This window comes from Vulpes vulpes, chromosome 16 (assembly GCF_048418805.1).
Source record: "Vulpes vulpes isolate BD-2025 chromosome 16, VulVul3, whole genome shotgun sequence".
In the NCBI taxonomy this organism is placed as follows: domain Eukaryota; kingdom Metazoa; phylum Chordata; class Mammalia; order Carnivora; family Canidae; genus Vulpes; species Vulpes vulpes.
Genome location: NC_132795.1, coordinates 66,061,060 through 66,079,231, shown reverse-complemented (window position 1 = coordinate 66,079,231; position 18,172 = coordinate 66,061,060). Strand labels below are relative to the sequence as shown.

The 18,172-nt window shown below is 43.8% G+C and overlaps 1 protein-coding gene across 8 annotated transcripts in view; it reads left to right on the top strand.

The window, feature by feature from the left end:
• The window catches only part of NCK2 (NCK adaptor protein 2), a 151,032-nt gene extending 136,945 nt beyond the window's left edge, over nucleotides 1–14,087 (top strand). For all 8 annotated transcript variants that reach the window (XM_072742604.1, XM_025992372.2, XM_072742606.1 and 5 more), the window contains one exon: nucleotides 12,681–14,087. In XM_072742604.1, coding sequence (XP_072598705.1) covers nucleotides 12,681–12,875 — 195 coding nt within the window. In that variant the 3' untranslated portion in view covers nucleotides 12,876–14,087. The remainder of the gene's footprint in view (nucleotides 1–12,680) is intronic.
• Nucleotides 14,088–18,172: the final 4,085 nt, after the last annotated feature.

The window sequence follows — 18,172 nt, the reverse complement described above, 5'->3', positions numbered from 1 at the left end:
CTGTTTTTGGGTCATATCCCTTTGTCGCTGTAGATCAGTGATGCTCAAAATCTGCTCTGTGCCAGCATCTCCTTGAGGCCCTGGTAAAATAGAGACTGTCAGGCCCCACCCCATAGAGCTCCTGATGCTGACCCTTACCTGAAAGAACCTGGGAGGCGAAGCTACAAGGGCCCACTTCCCATCGTGTCACTGAGAGTTGCTGAGTGGCCTGCCTGCTCTTTGTGCCTCGTGTCTCTCCAGGTCCTAGCACCTTTGTTCCTGCTGTTGGGTTCTTGGACTGGGCTGTCTCTTCCTCCAGACCTTCGTACAGGTCTAGAAAATTCTAGAATACAGCTCCCCTCCACTGCACCCTCACCAATGTAATGTGCACACATCCTTCAAGTCTCATTCCAGCCACCTTTGCGCCTACAAAGCCTTTTCTGACAGGCAGGCCTGGGCCACGTGCTCCCCACATGCTCCTGGGGGCATTGGGCAGTCTGGTGCTAGGGTAGCATTCCTCCTGAACCTGGCTATGTTGCCCCCTTCAAAGGCCGCGTCAGCGTAGAGCGTGCATATTGTGGCATGTTGTTGGCCATTGAATCCTACTATCTTGGTGGGACTCCAAGAAATAGTATTTGTGTTAACTGATGAATTGACTATCCAGAATGTGCATGATAGATTGAGTAAGGGAATCAGCAGCCAACCAGTGCAGCATGCTGGAGATTCCTAAGTTCTCTCTCTCTTTGCCTCTGTTCTCCTGGGCTTGTGCTAAATGCACTGTTGAGCTTGAATCAGAACCGTGCCTCTGGCTTATTCTTTGCTGCCACGAGAGAGGTCCAGACACCCTGTCTTCAGGCCTGCAAACACAATGAGGAAAGAAATGCTCATCCAGTAACCACTGGCAACAGAAGAACAAGTCTTTCAAAGCAAAACAAAAAAATATGTCCAAGTAAATAATGTATCCATGACCATATTCAGAAAATTTTCATAAAAATCTCTTGGATCATGAGCTACCACTTATCTAAATATTTGCTCTCATAGAAAATCACAAGTACCTGTAAGAAATGGTTTTCCCCAAAAACATTTAAAGGTGTAATGGCAATTTTTAAAAACTGGGTCAGGGAAGTTTTTTAGCATTTAATCTATTAGAAAGGCTTATATGGCAAACATGTGCAGTACCAGTGTAGGCCTCTGGGTTTTTTGGGTATTTTTTTTTTTTAACCCAATTTCAAAATTTAGCTGTGGCTACAGAAATAACTAAATGTGATTGTCTTCTAGACTGAGACTTCTGTTTGGTTTCTACAAGAGGTAGAAAGAAGTTAGGCTTACCTTCCCAGTAATCCAACGATTGCTCCCCTAAATTAGCAATGAAAGAAAATCATAGGAATTATTAGGATCTTTTTGAACTGTGCATTTCTGTTTTGTTTTTCACAACCCATGCGTGCGTAGACACAGACTGAGGGGCAGGTGAGGCTGCAGGCCCCAGCAGGTGTACACTGGCCAGTCCAGCGGGGTGCTTCCTGCTGTAGATGTGGTTTCTGAGCTAGGGAAGGACGATTATGAGTTCCATCTCCAGCCTTCAAGATTATGGGGTGACAGATGCCAAGGAGCCGGGACAGATGGAGAAGTGTTTAAATTTGGCTCTGGTTGACACTTGGTAAACATAAACATGATATTCTTGTATGTAAGGAAACACCTGGAAGGCAAGCTCACGTGTCTTTTCTTCTTAAACTGAGTACCCTATACTGCCGGCCAGGAGTCTTTGCCAGGTGTCCCTTGAAAACCATTCCTTTGCAACCTATAGAAGGAATTCCATAAGAAGTGGATACGTTAGTTTTAAGATGTGTGCAAGATAAGCACTTGCCCAGCCCGTGTGATTTCAAAGGTATCTTACTAATACCACCAATGTTGAAATATTCCAAGAGAGCCCAGTGGGGGTCCCAGCCTAAGCCAGGCAGTATCACGGTATCATTTTTGGGAGGTTGAGAAAAAGTGATTCATAGAAAAAAAGTAAACTTTAGGGAATCGCTGTCACCTGACCACAAGCCAAAGGAAAGCAACCGTTTTTAGTTCAGGAACCGTATCCGAGCCATGTCTCCCACTGCCCCATCCCCCTGCTCCCAGGAGAAGCTGTTAACTAGGGTCACCAGGTGTTGGAGATGATCTAAAGGAAATGTCGAGTTCCGTGTACCACCACTGTGCCCTCACTAGGAGGCAGTGCACTGGACCCTGTGGCCTCCCCACCCACCTCAGCATTCCCTGCAGTTTGAGACTGCACCCCGCGCCCCCAGACTACTGCATGTTAGCTTCCATGGCAGGAAGAACACATGTCCTTGCCTGTCCTGATGCCTTGGCTCCCTCTGTCACATTCCTGTTTCCACCAGAACTTCACAAAGCTTTTTAGACCAGCACAGAAACCTTACTTAAGAGATGTTTTTTATAGTGGCAAAATGTACATCATATAAAATTTACTGTTTTAACTATCTTTTTAAGTTCAGTGGCATTACAAGCATTCACACTGTTGTGCAACCATCACGACCATCCATCTCCATAACTTTCAGTTTCCCTAATTGGGATTATATAGCCACTAAGCACTACCCATTTCCCTCTTCCCCCAGCCCCTGGTGACTTTCTTCTGCTTTCTCTGTCTGTCCGTGAATCTGACTACTCTGAGAACCTTATATGGGTTCTCTTGTAGTCTATCTTAAATCATGTAGCATAATGTCCTCAAGGTTCATTCATATTATAGCATGTGACAGGATGTCCTTCCTTTTTCAAAGCTGAGAGTCTGTTGTATGTATGGACTGTATTTTGCTTATCCATTCTTCTGTTTGTGGATACTTGGGTTGCTTCCACCTTTTGGCCGTTGTGCATAATGCTGCTGTGAATATGGTTGTGCAAGTATCTTTTCGAGTCCCTGCCATCTGTTTTTTAGATGTATACCCAGAAGTGGATGGCTGGGTCAAATGGTAATCACTGGTTAATTTTGGGGGGACCTGCCATCAGTTTGCCACAGCGGCTGCACATAGCACATTCCTACCAGTGATGCACAGAGTCTCTCCACATCTACGCTGACAGTTGTTACTTTCTGGTTTTGGGGGGGTTTTGTTTTTCACGAAAACCATCCTAATGGGTGCGAAGTGACAGCTCACTGTGGTTTTGATTTGCATCAGCACGTAATCTCTTACTCTCAGCTTCACTGTTTGCTTGTTTGGGGATGTTTCATGTGGCACTATTACTAAGCAACTCCTCCCCATAGCCTCTGTAGCGTGGCAAGAGCCGGGTAGAGTAACAATATAGTTTCCCCCGCAGAGTGTATAACACAGAAAGCAGTTCATTATGAATTAGGTCCGCAGGTAGTAACTATGAGTGGAATTGTATGCGAACGGCCTGCTCACCCCCTTCTTCCTTACTGTATTGTTTCATTTTTTTAAGGGATTTTATTTTTATTCATGAGAGACAGATAGAGGCAGAGACATAGGTAGAGGGAAAAGCAGGCTTCCTGTGGGGAGCCCGATGCAGCACTTGATCCCGGGACCTGGGATCACAACCTGAGCCAAAGGCAGACGCTCAACCACTGAGCCACCCAGGCATCCCTTGTTTCACCTTTTTTGAAAGTTCCCACTAGATTATAGTCACTGGAAATATTACAGAAACAAATCTAACTAGTTCTGCAAGCAAATGGGAAAAGACACATGTAAAATTTTCCTTAGCCTCATGGAAGTAATTCTCAAAGTGTGGTTGTTGGACAAGCATCAGTGTCACCAGAACTTGCTAGAAATGCAGATTATCAGGCCTCTCCCCAGACCTGCTGAATCTGAGTCTCTGGGGTGGCACTCTGCATCCTCAGTGTGAGCAAGGTCTCCCAGCAATTCAGATATTGAGATTTGGGAACCACTGAACTGTGGCATATAAAATTGGTTCCAGCCCTTTTGAACAGCACCATGTTTTATGGTAAGATTCTGAATTGAATTACTATCATTTATTATTGATCATTTGCACTGGGCATGCCATGGCAAAAAGGTATTCTAAAGTCTAGCCTGTGAGGTATTTACATTTAACTTTAGGAAATGCATTTTGGAAGGCAGGGAGGCATAAACACACATGCACCTACCAATTTGGAAATGGACAGTAAACACTGTCATTTGAAGATTAATAGATGGGACTGTTCTGTGGTTGACAAGTGAGTTATGTAAAAAAGTTCATTTCAGAAAATAATAAAAATGATAATATTTGATGATGTCATGTATGAATTGGCTTTAGGCCTGTGGAAGAAATAGTTCAAAGACACATATGTAGAAGAAGAGAAAATGCCAGTGAAGAGATCTGATGTAGAAAAACAAAGAGAATAGTATCAGCTGACAGCTAGTGGCCTAAGTATAGACAGTGAGTCAATTTTGATTAAAAGAAGGCCATATTGGACAACTAGGGCAGGTGATCTAAGAATGATAAAACCAAGAAGCAGCATTTTTGAGATAAGAACAGAGAGAGTATTGATCAGCGGAATACAATTTGCCTCTGATCATTGGTTCTCAGATTTTTTTTTATTTTTTTTATTTTTTTTGGTAAAGGAACTACTTCTAGACAAAGAGCCCCTTCCTTAAGTAAAAAAAGAGAGACATCCATTTTACCAAACAAAAGGAAAGAATGATTCAGCTACTGACAAGAAACCAACACGGTGACCTCTATTTGGAAGTAGAGGGAGTGTTAAATATATGCATAAATTGTATATGTTGGCAAATTGAATTTAAATAAAATATGTTTTTAAAAGAAAAAATACATATGCATAAATAGTTGATGTTCAAAAACCTGCAAGACTGGAAATCCATCCAGTCTACCCGGGATGCTGGGCAAACCACACAAACGACATTTCTACTCTCCAAAATGAAAGATAAGTAGAAGTTTGAAGAATCAGGAGTGCCTGAGAGCAAGGTCCCACCCTCTCCTGTTATTTCTTCCCAGCCATGTGCTTAGAAGAAAATCATATTAATACTTAAGCTATCAGGGATAGAAAAAGAAATAAAGGACATTACAGACTGTTCTCGGCATCCAATTTCCCCCATCAATGAGAAGATAGTGATTAAATCTTGAGGAAAGGAGAGAAATATTTGACCAAGTCATCTGTTTTTAAAAATGCAAAGGTGCTTTACAGCAGTATTTATAACAGTGGATCAAGTAGGTGAAGCTATAGAAATACTATCAGAGAGGGTGTTCTTTGATTTTCTCTTTTATAAGTGTCACTTGTGAACAGAAATTGCAAAGATGTCAGAATTACCTAAAGGGATGAAGAATGGAAGAGACGGTCCGAGTGGGAAATTCATAAGTTAGTACATTCATTGAACACCTACTCTGATCCCAGTGTGGACATGCAGGGTTAAATCAAGTTCTTATACTTAGAGGGATTACATTCAAATAGAAGATCTAAAACCTAAACAAAATGATGTATTAGTAAAAGCCCTGAGAAAGGTTGATTGTCTGCCAATCTATTAATTGTCCTCCCATTCCACTTGGAAAATGTCTTCCTTAAAAGGGGAAGGAAGAGTAGAATGAACAGGTTATCCCAATTGATAATTCTTCATAATCTCCGGTTCAAAAGCTATGAGAATAGAAAAATCATTCCTTTAAGGAACAGAGAAAGAGAGTACAAGAAGTCATGGTCTCATGTTAGAAAATTTGAAAAGTTAGTGTTCAGTGAAGAGAAATGATACCAATAAGTATAGCCTTTGGAGAAGAAAAGGGAAGAAAATGTGGATAGTGGGAGGAAGCTCAGCAATAGGAATTGAAAGTAGATGTTTCAAAATGGAAGAGAAGCTTCAGGACTTAGTCTAGTTAGATTTAGAGCAGCCAGAGAAAGTTTAACAAATATGGTGACTGTGATAGCTTAAAAAGATGTCTGCAAATTCTTTGATGCCCTTTTCAAAGGGTAGAGCCCAACTGCCTCCCCTTCAGGAGAGGCTTCACTTAATGACTCACTTCTATTGAGCAGAATGTGGTAGAAGTGATGTTAGGTGATTTCCAAGACTGGATTGTGAAAGACATTCTGGCATTGCTCTCTCTTGGATCACTTGATCATGAGGGAGTCACCTGCCAGCTTGTGAAGACTCAGTAGCCCTGTGGAGAGGCCCATAAGACCAGGAACAGAGGCCTACTGAGTGGTTCATGTGAACAAACCTGGTTCTTGGAAGCAATTCCTGAATCCCTAGTTGTGACTTCAGACGATGTCTTGACTACAACCCAACAGGAGCTGAGTGGTTTCAACTCAAGGCTTAAGGTACTCCCAAATTCCTGAACCACAGAACCTGCAATTATAAGTGTTTGTTGGTTAAACCACTGAATTTAGGGGTGATTTGTGACACAGCAGTAGACAAATAATAAGGTATTTTTGGATAGAAAGAAAGGCGACAATAGAAGATGACAAAGTTCAAGAGACACAGTTTTACCATTGGTTGTTTAAAGAAAGAGCAAACAAGTAGCAAACATCATGTTGGTAATGTTTATTTTCCCTCTGCTGGAAATCAGGAGGAGACCTCAAAGACACTGGGTGGCACATTGTTCGGTGTCCATCTATCAAGTGCTTATTACGTATCAGATACATCTTTTCTCCTACATATATAAAAATGAGATATAAATGACCCTCTTCCTTAAAGAGCTTGGAGCCTAGTAGGAGAGACAGTTGTAAACAAGTAGAGATGACACCGTGACCACGAGTGGAGCAAAATGTGGTGCTTCTGCAATAGGAAGTAGACCTCTTCTAGTTAGTTTGGAAAGTTAAGTGTTCTCAAGAAATTCTAGTCAAAAGAAATCTTTTTAAAAATTGACAAGATGCTGATTGCTATCTTTATAAAGTTTCATAAAAGGAATTTAAGGAAAAGCCCTAAATGACAGTGTTTGCTTAATATCTTCCCAAATGTTGTACTCCTGACATTACTCTAGTTCATTAAACTGTTCCAGTCTCTTCCCAATTTCAGGAATTATCTCTGTTTTGTGGTTGAGAAAATTGAGACAGAAAACCATCAGGAAATCTGTCCAAGGTCACAACACTAGTTAGTAAAGGAACCAGAATATGAACCCATGAAGCCTGCTTCCAGAGCCCATAATACAGCCAGCTGTCCTGCTTCTCAGTAGTGTAACTGTAATAGAGACTTGGAGTCTGAACAAATGACAACTTGTCCAGTGTTACATGACCAATTTCCACTTCTGGTCACGGTGGACTAATTTCTCATAGACTAACACTTCTGCCAAAAACAGCTCAAAAAGCTTGGTGAAACCTTGAAACAGTCAAAAGCAACCAAGAAGTAAGTAGTCTTTCAGGAACCTACAGTACTGGGGGTAAAAATTGGAGGTCAGAGCCACCAAGGAGGCAAGGCCCCAGAAGAAAATCCAGGCCTTTAGTATGGACTCCCCAAAGTCTACATACTAGATGCAAAGGCAAACCTGAAATTTAAAATACCAAAGACAAGACCGAATTACCAAAAACAAAGGGGGGGAGGGGGAATAGAAACAGACTCATAGAAGCCCAGACTGTAAATTTGTAAATGTGGTCTTTAAGATATATGGATTAGTAGGTTCAAGAAATTCAGCCAGATGAATTTGAGTAGAGAACTAGAAGCAATATAAAGGAACAAAAGTGAGAATTATAAGACTAAAAAATACAGTAACTGAAATAAAGAACTTGGTGGGTTTAACTGTAAATTAAATGCAGCTAAAGAAAGGATTAGTAAATGGGAAGGTAGCCCAGAGGAATTAGAGATTTTAGGATACACACAAAAAAGGACAGAAAATACAGAAAGAGCATAAGAAGTTTTGCTATGGATTGAATGCATGTCTTGCCTCGTCCCCGGCCAATTCACACACTGAGGCCCAGTACCCAATGTGATCATATTAGGTGAGTGCATGGGATTAGCCCTTGTGAATGGGATTAGTGCCATTATAAAAGAGACCTTGGAGAGCTCTCTTGCCCCTTCTGCTGTTTGAAGACACCATGAGAAGATTGTTCTCTATGAAGCAGGAAGCAGGCCTTCATCAGATACCAAATCCACCAGCTACTTGATCTAGACTTTCCCACCTCCAAAACTGTGAGAAGTAAATTTGTCTTTAAATTGCCCAGTTTATGGTGTTTGGTTATAGAAGGCTGAACTGAGATTTATAGGACCCAAGTGATTTAACATACATGGAAGTGGTGTCCCAAAAGAGTGGATGATGATGAGGAGGAGAGGTCAGCAAGAGGGTAGAAGAGGTATTTGTTTAAATTTTTTTTATTTATTTATTTATAATAGTCACATAGAGAGAGAGAGAGAGAGAGAGAGAGAGAGAGGCAGAGACACAGGCAGAGGGAGAAGCAGGCTCCATGCACCGGGAGCCTGATGTGGGATTCGATCCCGGGTCTCCAGGATCGTGCCCCGGGCCAAAGGCAGGCGCCAAACCGCTGCGCCACCCAGGGATCCCTAGAAGAGGTATTTGAAGTGATAAATGCCAGTGTCACATGACTAGTGGATTGCCAAGCCAAGTCTCCTATTTTCAAATTTAGCACCTTTAAAACATTTTTTATAGTGACATATACCCCACAGAAAATGTCTATTAAGAAGTACATGTTCAAGCAGGTCCAGGTCAGGAAATAGGACATTGCCGGTACTCTAGAAGCTACTGCCCACTCCCAGATTAGCCTCCTGATTGTACCACACCTCCCACTAAAGGTAATTGCTACGTCTAATTTTATGATAATCATTTTCTTGGTTATTTAAGCCTATGTGTGTATCCTTAAACAGTATATTTTAGCTTTGCTTGCTTTTGAATTCTATAAACAGTACCCTGCTGTAGCTATTCTTTTCTTCCTTCTTTTGGTCCATACTCTGTGGGATTTATTTAGTCCATGTTGATGCATCTGTGTCATTGTTTGAGGAAGTATATACCTCATGTTTATCCATTTTCCTGTTGGTGGATGTGAAGAATGTTTGCACTTCAGTGTCATTATAAATAATGCTTGGACATTCCTAAACCTGTACCCTAGGACACATGTGCATGCTTCTCTAGGGCACATCCCTGCAATGAAATTGCAGAGTTCTTAAGAATGCCATCTTCAACTTCTTTGTGATGCAAAAACAGTACTGGCTTGGACCCCTAGCAACCATGAAGAGTCCCCCAGGCCAGCACACTTTCCACCTTAGAATCACTGTGGCATATTGGCCTCCCAGTGAAGGACACTCAACAGACTTCAGCTCTGGGCCCCAGCGTGGAAAGCTTAATAACTACCTCACATGGGCCTGTGTCTTCAGGTCAGTAACACTCTAAAACAAAAACCTGTGTGGAGAGAGAAGGGGGGACTGGAGTCTCTTCGGGTCCTCTTTCTCAGTGTAGGTATTCAAACACAACCCCGTTAAGGTTCTTTGACCAGCTTCAAGTTAGAGTGCAGTCATAGTATCAGCACACTGCTACTAGTCGAGGGGAGTGTGGAATGGTTCTTTTTCATCCGACTCCCTTAAGTCATTCCAGAAAATGGACAAGATGTGGATAAGGCTGGTGGCATCGCCTCCCCAAAGCATCCTCCCCTGGCTCATGCTCTTTCTCTGGAGGCAGAGTTGTTTTGGGTCTGGAGCTGCTCCATCTCTGTCAGACCCAGGGAACTGGCCCAATTTAAGGGAGGCAAAGAGATTCTGTCCACCATCCTAGCTGTTCATTGAGGCAGTTCCACAGGGGAACGTCGAACAGGGCCAGATTCCTTAGGACAGAATCCGAAAGGCATCCACACCTGAAAGTGAGGGTGGCCACAGAGCTCTCTCCTTCAAGGGGCTACTTAGCCCATCAGTCATGTTTGTATCTTTTTCTCATGACTCTGAACATTTGAAAACACTGCTGGTAGTTGGCCCAGGTTTCGTTTCTGTTCTCAGACTTTATCAGCATCCCCTGGATGGCTCAATGAAACACAGATGGCCGGGGTTAAAACACAGATGGCTGGGCCCTACTCTAGAGTTTCTAATTCAGCAGGTCTGGGGCGAGGCCTGAGAATTTACTTTTTCTGACAAGTTCCCAGGTGATGCTGCTGCTGGTACTGGTCTTGGGAGCACATCTTGAGAACCACTGGTCTAGCTCATCTTCAGGCTTCACTTAGTACTTGTTAGTGATAACATGTACCCACATTTTAGTATATAGATTGGAAAATCTACTCAGGATGAATCGAGAATTCCCCAAGCATTCAGCATTCCTGCTTGACATAAACTTGGTTCGTTCTACATCCTTAACTTTTAAGGTTTCTGCTTAAGAGCCCATGAAATTAAAAATTACCTTCTCCACTGCATTGGTGCTACCGCTGTAACACACAAATACACATGGTGCACCATGATGTTAAATTAAGGAGCTTAAATTAAAAGCACATTTCCCTGTTCAAAAAGTCATCTTTTGATCATTTGGCTTAATTAAAATTGGGTGTATCATGTACTTACCCTGACTCACATACTACCTCCACTATGATGCTGCTTAATCTGTGAATTGATTAAAGTCTCTATAAAACTAGCACAGTGCCTGGCTTGTGCTAAACTAGAACAGTGAGATCAGATCGCCTTCTGTCTTTATCTAAAAGGCACAAGCTTCTAGCACAGAATTTATATATTTATAAAATGTAATAGAAGCTTGAAACTAAACACTGTTTTAAGGAAAACCTGAAGCCCTCAGGAGAGAGTTGAGTGTTCATAACTTCTATGTCCGATTACACATGGTTGAGGTGTCCTCATGCCCTAGGACCAGTAACTGTTGTGACAGCAACAGTGATGCCAGTGCTCCAGGCCTTGCTTCTGTGTGGAGGACCTGTCAAGCAGTACCTGTTTAACCTGGTTCTTTTTTCAGAGCCATACATAGCAACCAACTTGGATAATAATATGGAGGATCCCAAGGTTAGGTTGGTTATATCCATCTTGTTCAGTCCTGTGAAAACAGTCATGATTTGAGAATTGAGCAGTCACATGATTACTTAAAATTACCCAAAATGATGTTTTGTGCTGTTTAGAACATTGTTATTAGGGCAGGTCATCTGTGACATTAGGGTTTGTGATGATGTGTTTCTGAGAAGTCTAGTGGAGGAAATAATTTTTAAGTTCCATGTCCTCCTCCCCACCCCTTGACCCCCTTGTGGCCATGATTCTGAAAATCATATGTAGCCTGAGGTTGAATCAGAGATCAATCTTTCTGTGTCTCCCTGAAAGTTCATCCCACCAGCGCTCCCAGGGTCTCCTCCAGGGCATCAGGTCCTGGGGTTAGCATGGATATAAGATGGAGGCTTTTCCCTCAAAGATTTGTTTCTCTTTGGTCTGTTTGGGACAGAGGGATACATAAATACAAACTGAATACAGTTGTCTCTTGATTCTTGCATGGCAGCAATGACTGGTGGGTGAGCCCCACAGTGCTTTTACAGAGTTAAATGTCCTCAGATACCCATTTCCCTGGGATGTCATTGGTTTTATGGAATTTTTACTTGTTTTGTGAGATTTGCACACTTTGGATTAAATGTTTGTAAAGTCAGCCTATAGACAGTGGCTGAAATCCTTGCTAATTTTGTACCCATGGGCAGGACGCAAAGCTGGATGGGTCCTCAGCAGCAGGAAGTTGCTGGATGTTGAGAAGTGCTGAACCTGCTTTAGGAATTCAGTTAAGAACTGTAGTGGGCTCCCACCATCTGTACAGCTGTCTGTGGAATATAGCAGTGGAGAGGATGTGGTCTGGCTGGCCTAATGCATAGTGAAGGGATAGGACATACGTGTAAAGTATTTATTACAGAGCAGTTACTAGACTACACTCTGCTCCTACCACTGGAAGCTGTTAGCCTCATGCAATATGGCAAGCCAGGGAGGGGAAGAACTTACCTTGATTGAAAGAGAGGATGAGGTGGCTTCTTCAGGTGGAAAACCTTTCAGCTGAGCCTTGCAGGAATGGTCATCCAAGGTGAGGGGCAAGATGGTTCAAAGAACAACAGGAACAGGAGTGAGAATGGAACTGGAGGTGGGACACACTTTCTGTCTCATTGATTAGATCTGTCAGGCAGGGGCCTGGTGGCACACCCTGAAGAGGCACGGCATGCGGTTGGCTTTTCTTCTGGAGCCACTGAGTGGGGCCAGCCTCCTTCCACTTCCGCATCAACTCTGCTGGCTCGTCAGTGCCTCAGAAAGAGCAGGACCAATTTTAATAAAAATAATGATATTAAAGTTTATTCAAATATAAGTAGGCATGGACGTAATCACAAATTCAAACACTTCTCAACAGAATCTGTGCTTAAACCATGGTACAGCTGCCCCCCTGGGATATTTCAAACCATGTTTAACATGCAGCCAGAGTTTTCAACTGCTCTTAAAGTATTTATTTTTAAATAGCTTAGAGTTAGGGAATTTTTGATGGCTTCATTTCTAATAGAACAAGGGAAATTTCTAGCTGCTGCCTATATGCAAATCACTTTTTTAAAACTACCAGTTGATCAGGAGTAGGTTGGGAAATTTAAAAATTTAAGTTTCTTCAGCATCAGGTTAACACCAGTATCCTACATGCCCTGGAGTCCCCAGTGTTCGAATAACTAAGATACATGGGGCACAGAAGCTGTCCTAAGCAAGGGGCAATTTTTCTTGGATGCGGGACACGCGGAACCTGGGGCGGCCTCGGGCGAGTGTGCGTGTCCGTGCACTTCCCCGCGTGCCCTGCTGACTCGTGTTCTCTCTCCTCCCCAGCCCAGTGACTTCTCCGTGTCTCTGAAAGCATCAGGGAAGAACAAACATTTCAAGGTGCAGCTCGTGGACAATGTCTACTGCATCGGGCAGCGGCGGTTTCACACCATGGACGAGTTGGTGGAACACTACAAAAAGGCGCCCATCTTCACCAGTGAGCACGGGGAGAAGCTCTACCTCGTCCGAGCGCTGCAGTGACGGCCCCGGCCCCTGCCGCCTGCGGGCCTCGGTGCCACACTCGCTCCCCGGAGCCGGAGCCGCAATCCGGGAGGAAGCTGCGCTCAGCTGGGCCCCGGGCCCTCCTGCAGCGGCCTCGCTGCGACCGGCGCCTCGTCGGTCCTTGGCTTCCTTTGCCTCGTTGACCTGTGCGTCGGGCGGTCTGTTTGCCGCGCGCCTCCCCTTTGCCAGGCCGGGCCCTGACACCCACTTTCCGGCCCGCCCCCCACTCCCGCCCGGGCTTAGAGAACGGCAGGTGGAAGAGGGGAGGTTGGTTCACTTCATTCCTGCTCCGCTGAGAACAGCCTTAGCCTGTTCACATGGTTCGTGCAGACACAACCCCTCGTTAAAAAGGTTAAAAAGACATCGGGCACAGCTTGAACGCACTGCGGCTGCCGTGGTCCACTAAGAACTCCAGGACAGCTCAGAAAGCGGGGGCGGGAGCTCCGCAGAGGCCCCCGGCCCTGGGCCTGGCAGCCGCGCTCTGTGCCCTCTGCCCTCACCTGGCTCCCAGACTGTCCAGGGAGTGGACGCGCCTGCTGGTAGCAATACCGGAACCACCAGATGAGAGAGTAGTGGGGAAAGTCCAGTGCCTTCGGGGCTATGCTTGCAATAAAAGGATCTCCTTGAAAGTCAGTCTGCAGAAGCGAGACCCGTGACTCAGAAAGACAGACGTTGTGGTCATTTACCCCCAGATGTGCCATCCGCATAGTGCTTTTCCTCTCGCCCTTTGGCTTGTTTAAATTTCACAATTATGTATTTAATTCTCAAAGTAATATGTATCCGTAGCCATTTGTTGACACTAATAACAGATGATTAAGGAAAACAGCTGATCTTTGGGGAAGGGGAGCTACCGTACACTTTACACACACACACGCAGCCACACCATATATATATATATATATATATATATTATATTATACATATATAATATATATATTATATATATTATTTGCTTTACAGGGAATTTTTCAGGGTTTACAAGAGAATATGTGATTGGTAGCAAGAGACACACAGAATGTTTATGAAGAAACTGCATTTTCTTTTTTCTTTACATTTGAACTTCTTTATAGTTTAAATATTACAGTCTTGAGATGGCACATTCCTACAACTGAAGAAGGGGTCTTGAGACCTCCTAAACTTGCATACTCAGTTTTTTGGATATTGTAATAAAAAAAAAGTATTATGACAAGACTATGTGTGTATTTATCTTTGGTAAAACTCAGACTCCCTTACGGGAGACTAATTGCTCTAGCATTTACTGGACACTCAGTGCCTACAGGGAAACAATTTTTAGAGAGGAGTTTAACAAATTTATTATTTGCGTGTTTTCTTTTTCTACCACCACGTATTTTGTATGCTGAAATAATAAATTTTAATTAGTGAAACTCCAAGAGAAAGCAGAATCTCAAGCTTGGTCGTAACGTTACTCTTTGGACATTATTTGTTCAAAAGTGTAGTAGTAAACTTTTGTCAGTCACACTGCTCAGCACCAGCTTTTCTCTCTTCACCTATGTCCTAACTTTCATTTGCTCGATTGGTAAGTGAACTTCAAACAGTGGCAGCATGCCAGGCACTGGAAACGAAGTCACATCACGGGATTTGTGGTTCGTGGGCCCATGACAGGAAATGTATATTTAGTGTCCCACGTATGCCTGACACAGCGTGCTCACTTACTCCTCATCACAACCCTGTAAGGTGGTCCTGCTCTCATGCCCCTTATATAGATGGAGAAAATGAGGCACAAAATAAATGCACAAGTTCATGTGGCTGGTACGTGCGTGGTAGGGCTGGGTTGTGAACCCAGAGAGCCAACTTTGGTGCCACCCCCTCTCAGCACCAGCCCACAGGGGCCTGCCTCCAGGAGAAAGAAGATATTTGGTGATTGTTTGCACTTAATCTACCATTCCTGTTCTCTCTGAGTTCATGGTATCTCTTTGTTGCCTTTGATACAAATTAGAAGTCTGGGGCCTGGTACCTGGACTTGGGATACCCAGTTACATCAGACTATATATCCAGGTGAGTGACATGGATCATTACTTTAGACAAAGCACATCTATTCTATACCTTCTCCCTCGAAATCACAAGGCCTTCTGACATTTTCAGATTGTTACTATTGCGTGTTCCATTTTGACTTCATGTTAGAATCCCTCTAAATAATGAGTGTCTGGATAGCTGAAATACTTGGATGTACACATAGCAATTAAGAAGGAAGCAAGTGATTAAAGGACACAATTTTGGCTTCAGCAACTTCTCTAAGGATTATAGTTAAAACTGACCGTCATTCCCAATCTTGTCCCAAACCACCATGGGAAGTCCTCCAGCTGCGTGGGGCAGATCAGGATTCGTATTTATAAAAGTTACAGCATCCAGTGGAGGGTGAATTGACAGCCCCCAGTATGAGCCTCTTGACAGTGGGGAAGGCAGTCAAGGCAGGGTCCCACGGGGTTTGGAGTGTGGACCGCAGACGCTCCGTCCAGGTGGCCCTTCTGCCATAACCTTCCTACATGTCCGAGATTTCCTGGGCAGATCTCGTCTTGCCATTCCCTTGCCCCTGCACAGATAGCAAAGGACAATAAAGGTCAGTCATTTTATAGTTGTGTGACTCTGATCATTTGTTTGCATTAAATGTGCCTTCATTTTTCAGAAACAGCCCTGCTGAGTTACGACCCTGAACAACCAAGCCCGCACACGTGACGTGTACCAGATGCTATTAAATCATGTTTCTCAGGATCTAAAACTGGCCATGTTTTCTCCCAAAGTGCATCACAAATTATAGTCTTAAATTATAATTAGACTCTTTAGGTCTACTGAAACTCTGACATTTCCAAACAAAGTATTTTCGGTGCCAGTACAATTTTGTCTTTGGTTTCTATATGTGAAGTGGTTTATAAACTCCTTTTCTACCGTTTCCACCACCCGATACCAGAATGCCAAATTAATTTTAGACCAAAGTTTAAAACTATGAGAGCATAGAAAAGCTTGAAAGTATTCTTCTGAAATAAAACTTTTCAGTAAATACAGGTCTCATCTTGGCCACTTTCTCGCTAGAACTCAGCCATAGGTGTGTGATTCATGTAATTACCATTTGTGTAGTTTCAGGCCTGACACCTTTCAGGGGTGCTGTCACCCCCCCTCCCCCACCCCGAAGCAGTATCCCTCTTCCAGACTTGGGAGCTGCTGCCAAAGCCAAGTGTGGTAGGAGCGCCTGGTTATCCTCATTAGCTCTGTCCCTTCAAGAGAATTAGCTTCTCGGAGTGTATTTGTCTACAGGCAAACGGGGCTCATCGCCATTTTTGAGATTCATGGGATTTTATGAGGATTCTCTGGGGTGGAGCACTTGACCAACTTTGTAGGGCATGCTACACAATGCTAATCGGTGCTGGTCAGGCCAACTGGATGTCACATAATCTACTTAACACGTTTCCTCATCTGTTGGAACTCTGATGCCCCCACCAGCCACGGGCTTCCTCTTGAGGGCCCCACTGCAGAGGTCTGGCTCCATGTGGTCTGGACCGGAGATGTCTGTGCCAACCCAGCCCCACTTTTTAGAACTTAGACTCTTCAAGTATGCAAGGACGTGTGTTCCAAGAAACTCCTCATTCTAAATATGTGACCTATCTTTCATTAGAAGCCCAGGCCCCAAACCATACTTGACCATACTGAGCACCATACTCCCCTTACATTCTTACCTCAGGTAGTTGACAAATTTGCATCCCTAAAAAAAAAAAAATCCTCCCTTGAGGAGCAAACATCTTTGTCTTCTTAACAGGAGTGGGGGGCGGGGGGGAGCAGGACAGAACACCCTCCACGTTTCTTCTGTTTCTTAGCCTGAGCTGACAACGTAAGAGCCACTGAGTACCTGGCAAATGTTGCATAGGCCAACCAATGTCCAGAAAACCTCTGCCTCCTGTCTTAGCTCAAGCTGCTATAACAAAATGCTATAAACCAAATGTCTCATAAACAACAGATTTATTTTTCACAGTTCTGGAGACTGGAGGTCATGATTGGGGCGCCAGTGTGATCAGATTCTGACGAGAGCCCTCTTCCGGGTTGTAGACATCTGACCCACCATGTTGTCTCCTCAAATGGTAGAGAGAGAGCCAGCTATCTCACTGGCCTCTTCTCATAAGGGGGATAGTTCCATTTGTGAGGAGAGTACCACCCTCGTCACCTAATTCCCTCCCAAAGGCCTCGCCTCCAAAAGCTATCACATTGTGGATTAAATGTTAACATGAATTTAGGGGCAGTGCAAACATCAATCCTTAAAGACGACATTAAGGTATCCCCACTGCTCTGAGGAAACTGGCCATTGCTGTTCTAAATACAGCTCACTCAGACCTAGAGGGCTTATCGTTCCAACCATTCAGAAATGTCCTTTCATGCAGTTATTCAACCATCAGATTCCAATTTGAAGGGAGCAAGGGGCAGGCATCTGCATTTTTAACATGCTCCATGGAGATTCTGATGTAGATGGTTTGGGGCCTACACTTTGGATACTGTCATAGTCTACTTGAAACCTTTGGAAAAACCACCTGCTCCCACCTCCTTGTGCTCACGTTATTGACAACACACACCTTCTATAGCACGTCCTTTTTTTTGGATCATATAGAAATATCAGACCTTGAATGAGTAGAGTGGTCCTTTTTTAAGGAATAATCTTTCTTCGCCTCAACCTCCACGTAGGTTTCTCATATCACAGCTCCTAGCCATGCAAGCTAACTGGAAAGACTCACTGCATCCTTGGAGGATCCTGTTACTTGACAGTAAGTTATTACTGAAGATGGATGAGGCTGACAGCTGGTACAGAAGCTCACTTTGACAGATTTTTAAAATGCATGGCCTCCTCCCCAGGGAGTGGGCATTTGGCCAACTCTTCAGCTTGGGGACCAGGTTCTGCAGCCAAAGTGAGGAACCAGAGGACTCAAGATTTGTACTCTAGCTCCTGCTGATGGATGAGGGCATGTGGCTTTCCAAGAATAGGTCATGGCCTGGGGAAACTGCAAGTCCAAAGAGGCAGTGATCTGATTTTCATGGGCATCAAACCCTTTTGGCATCTGTCCTGGAAGTAAGCCCGCCCCTCTCCAGCAGTGTGACCATCAAAGTTTGGAGACCTCTGTACCTTCATGGCCTCAGAAACCTGGCACAACAGAGCTGCACTTTGTACACAGCCATTTAAGGATGATATTATAGTTGTCAGACATTATTATACATGTAGATAAGGTGAACTGCTTTGCATAATACTATAACATAGCTAGAACCTTTGTATAGCTTGTTAA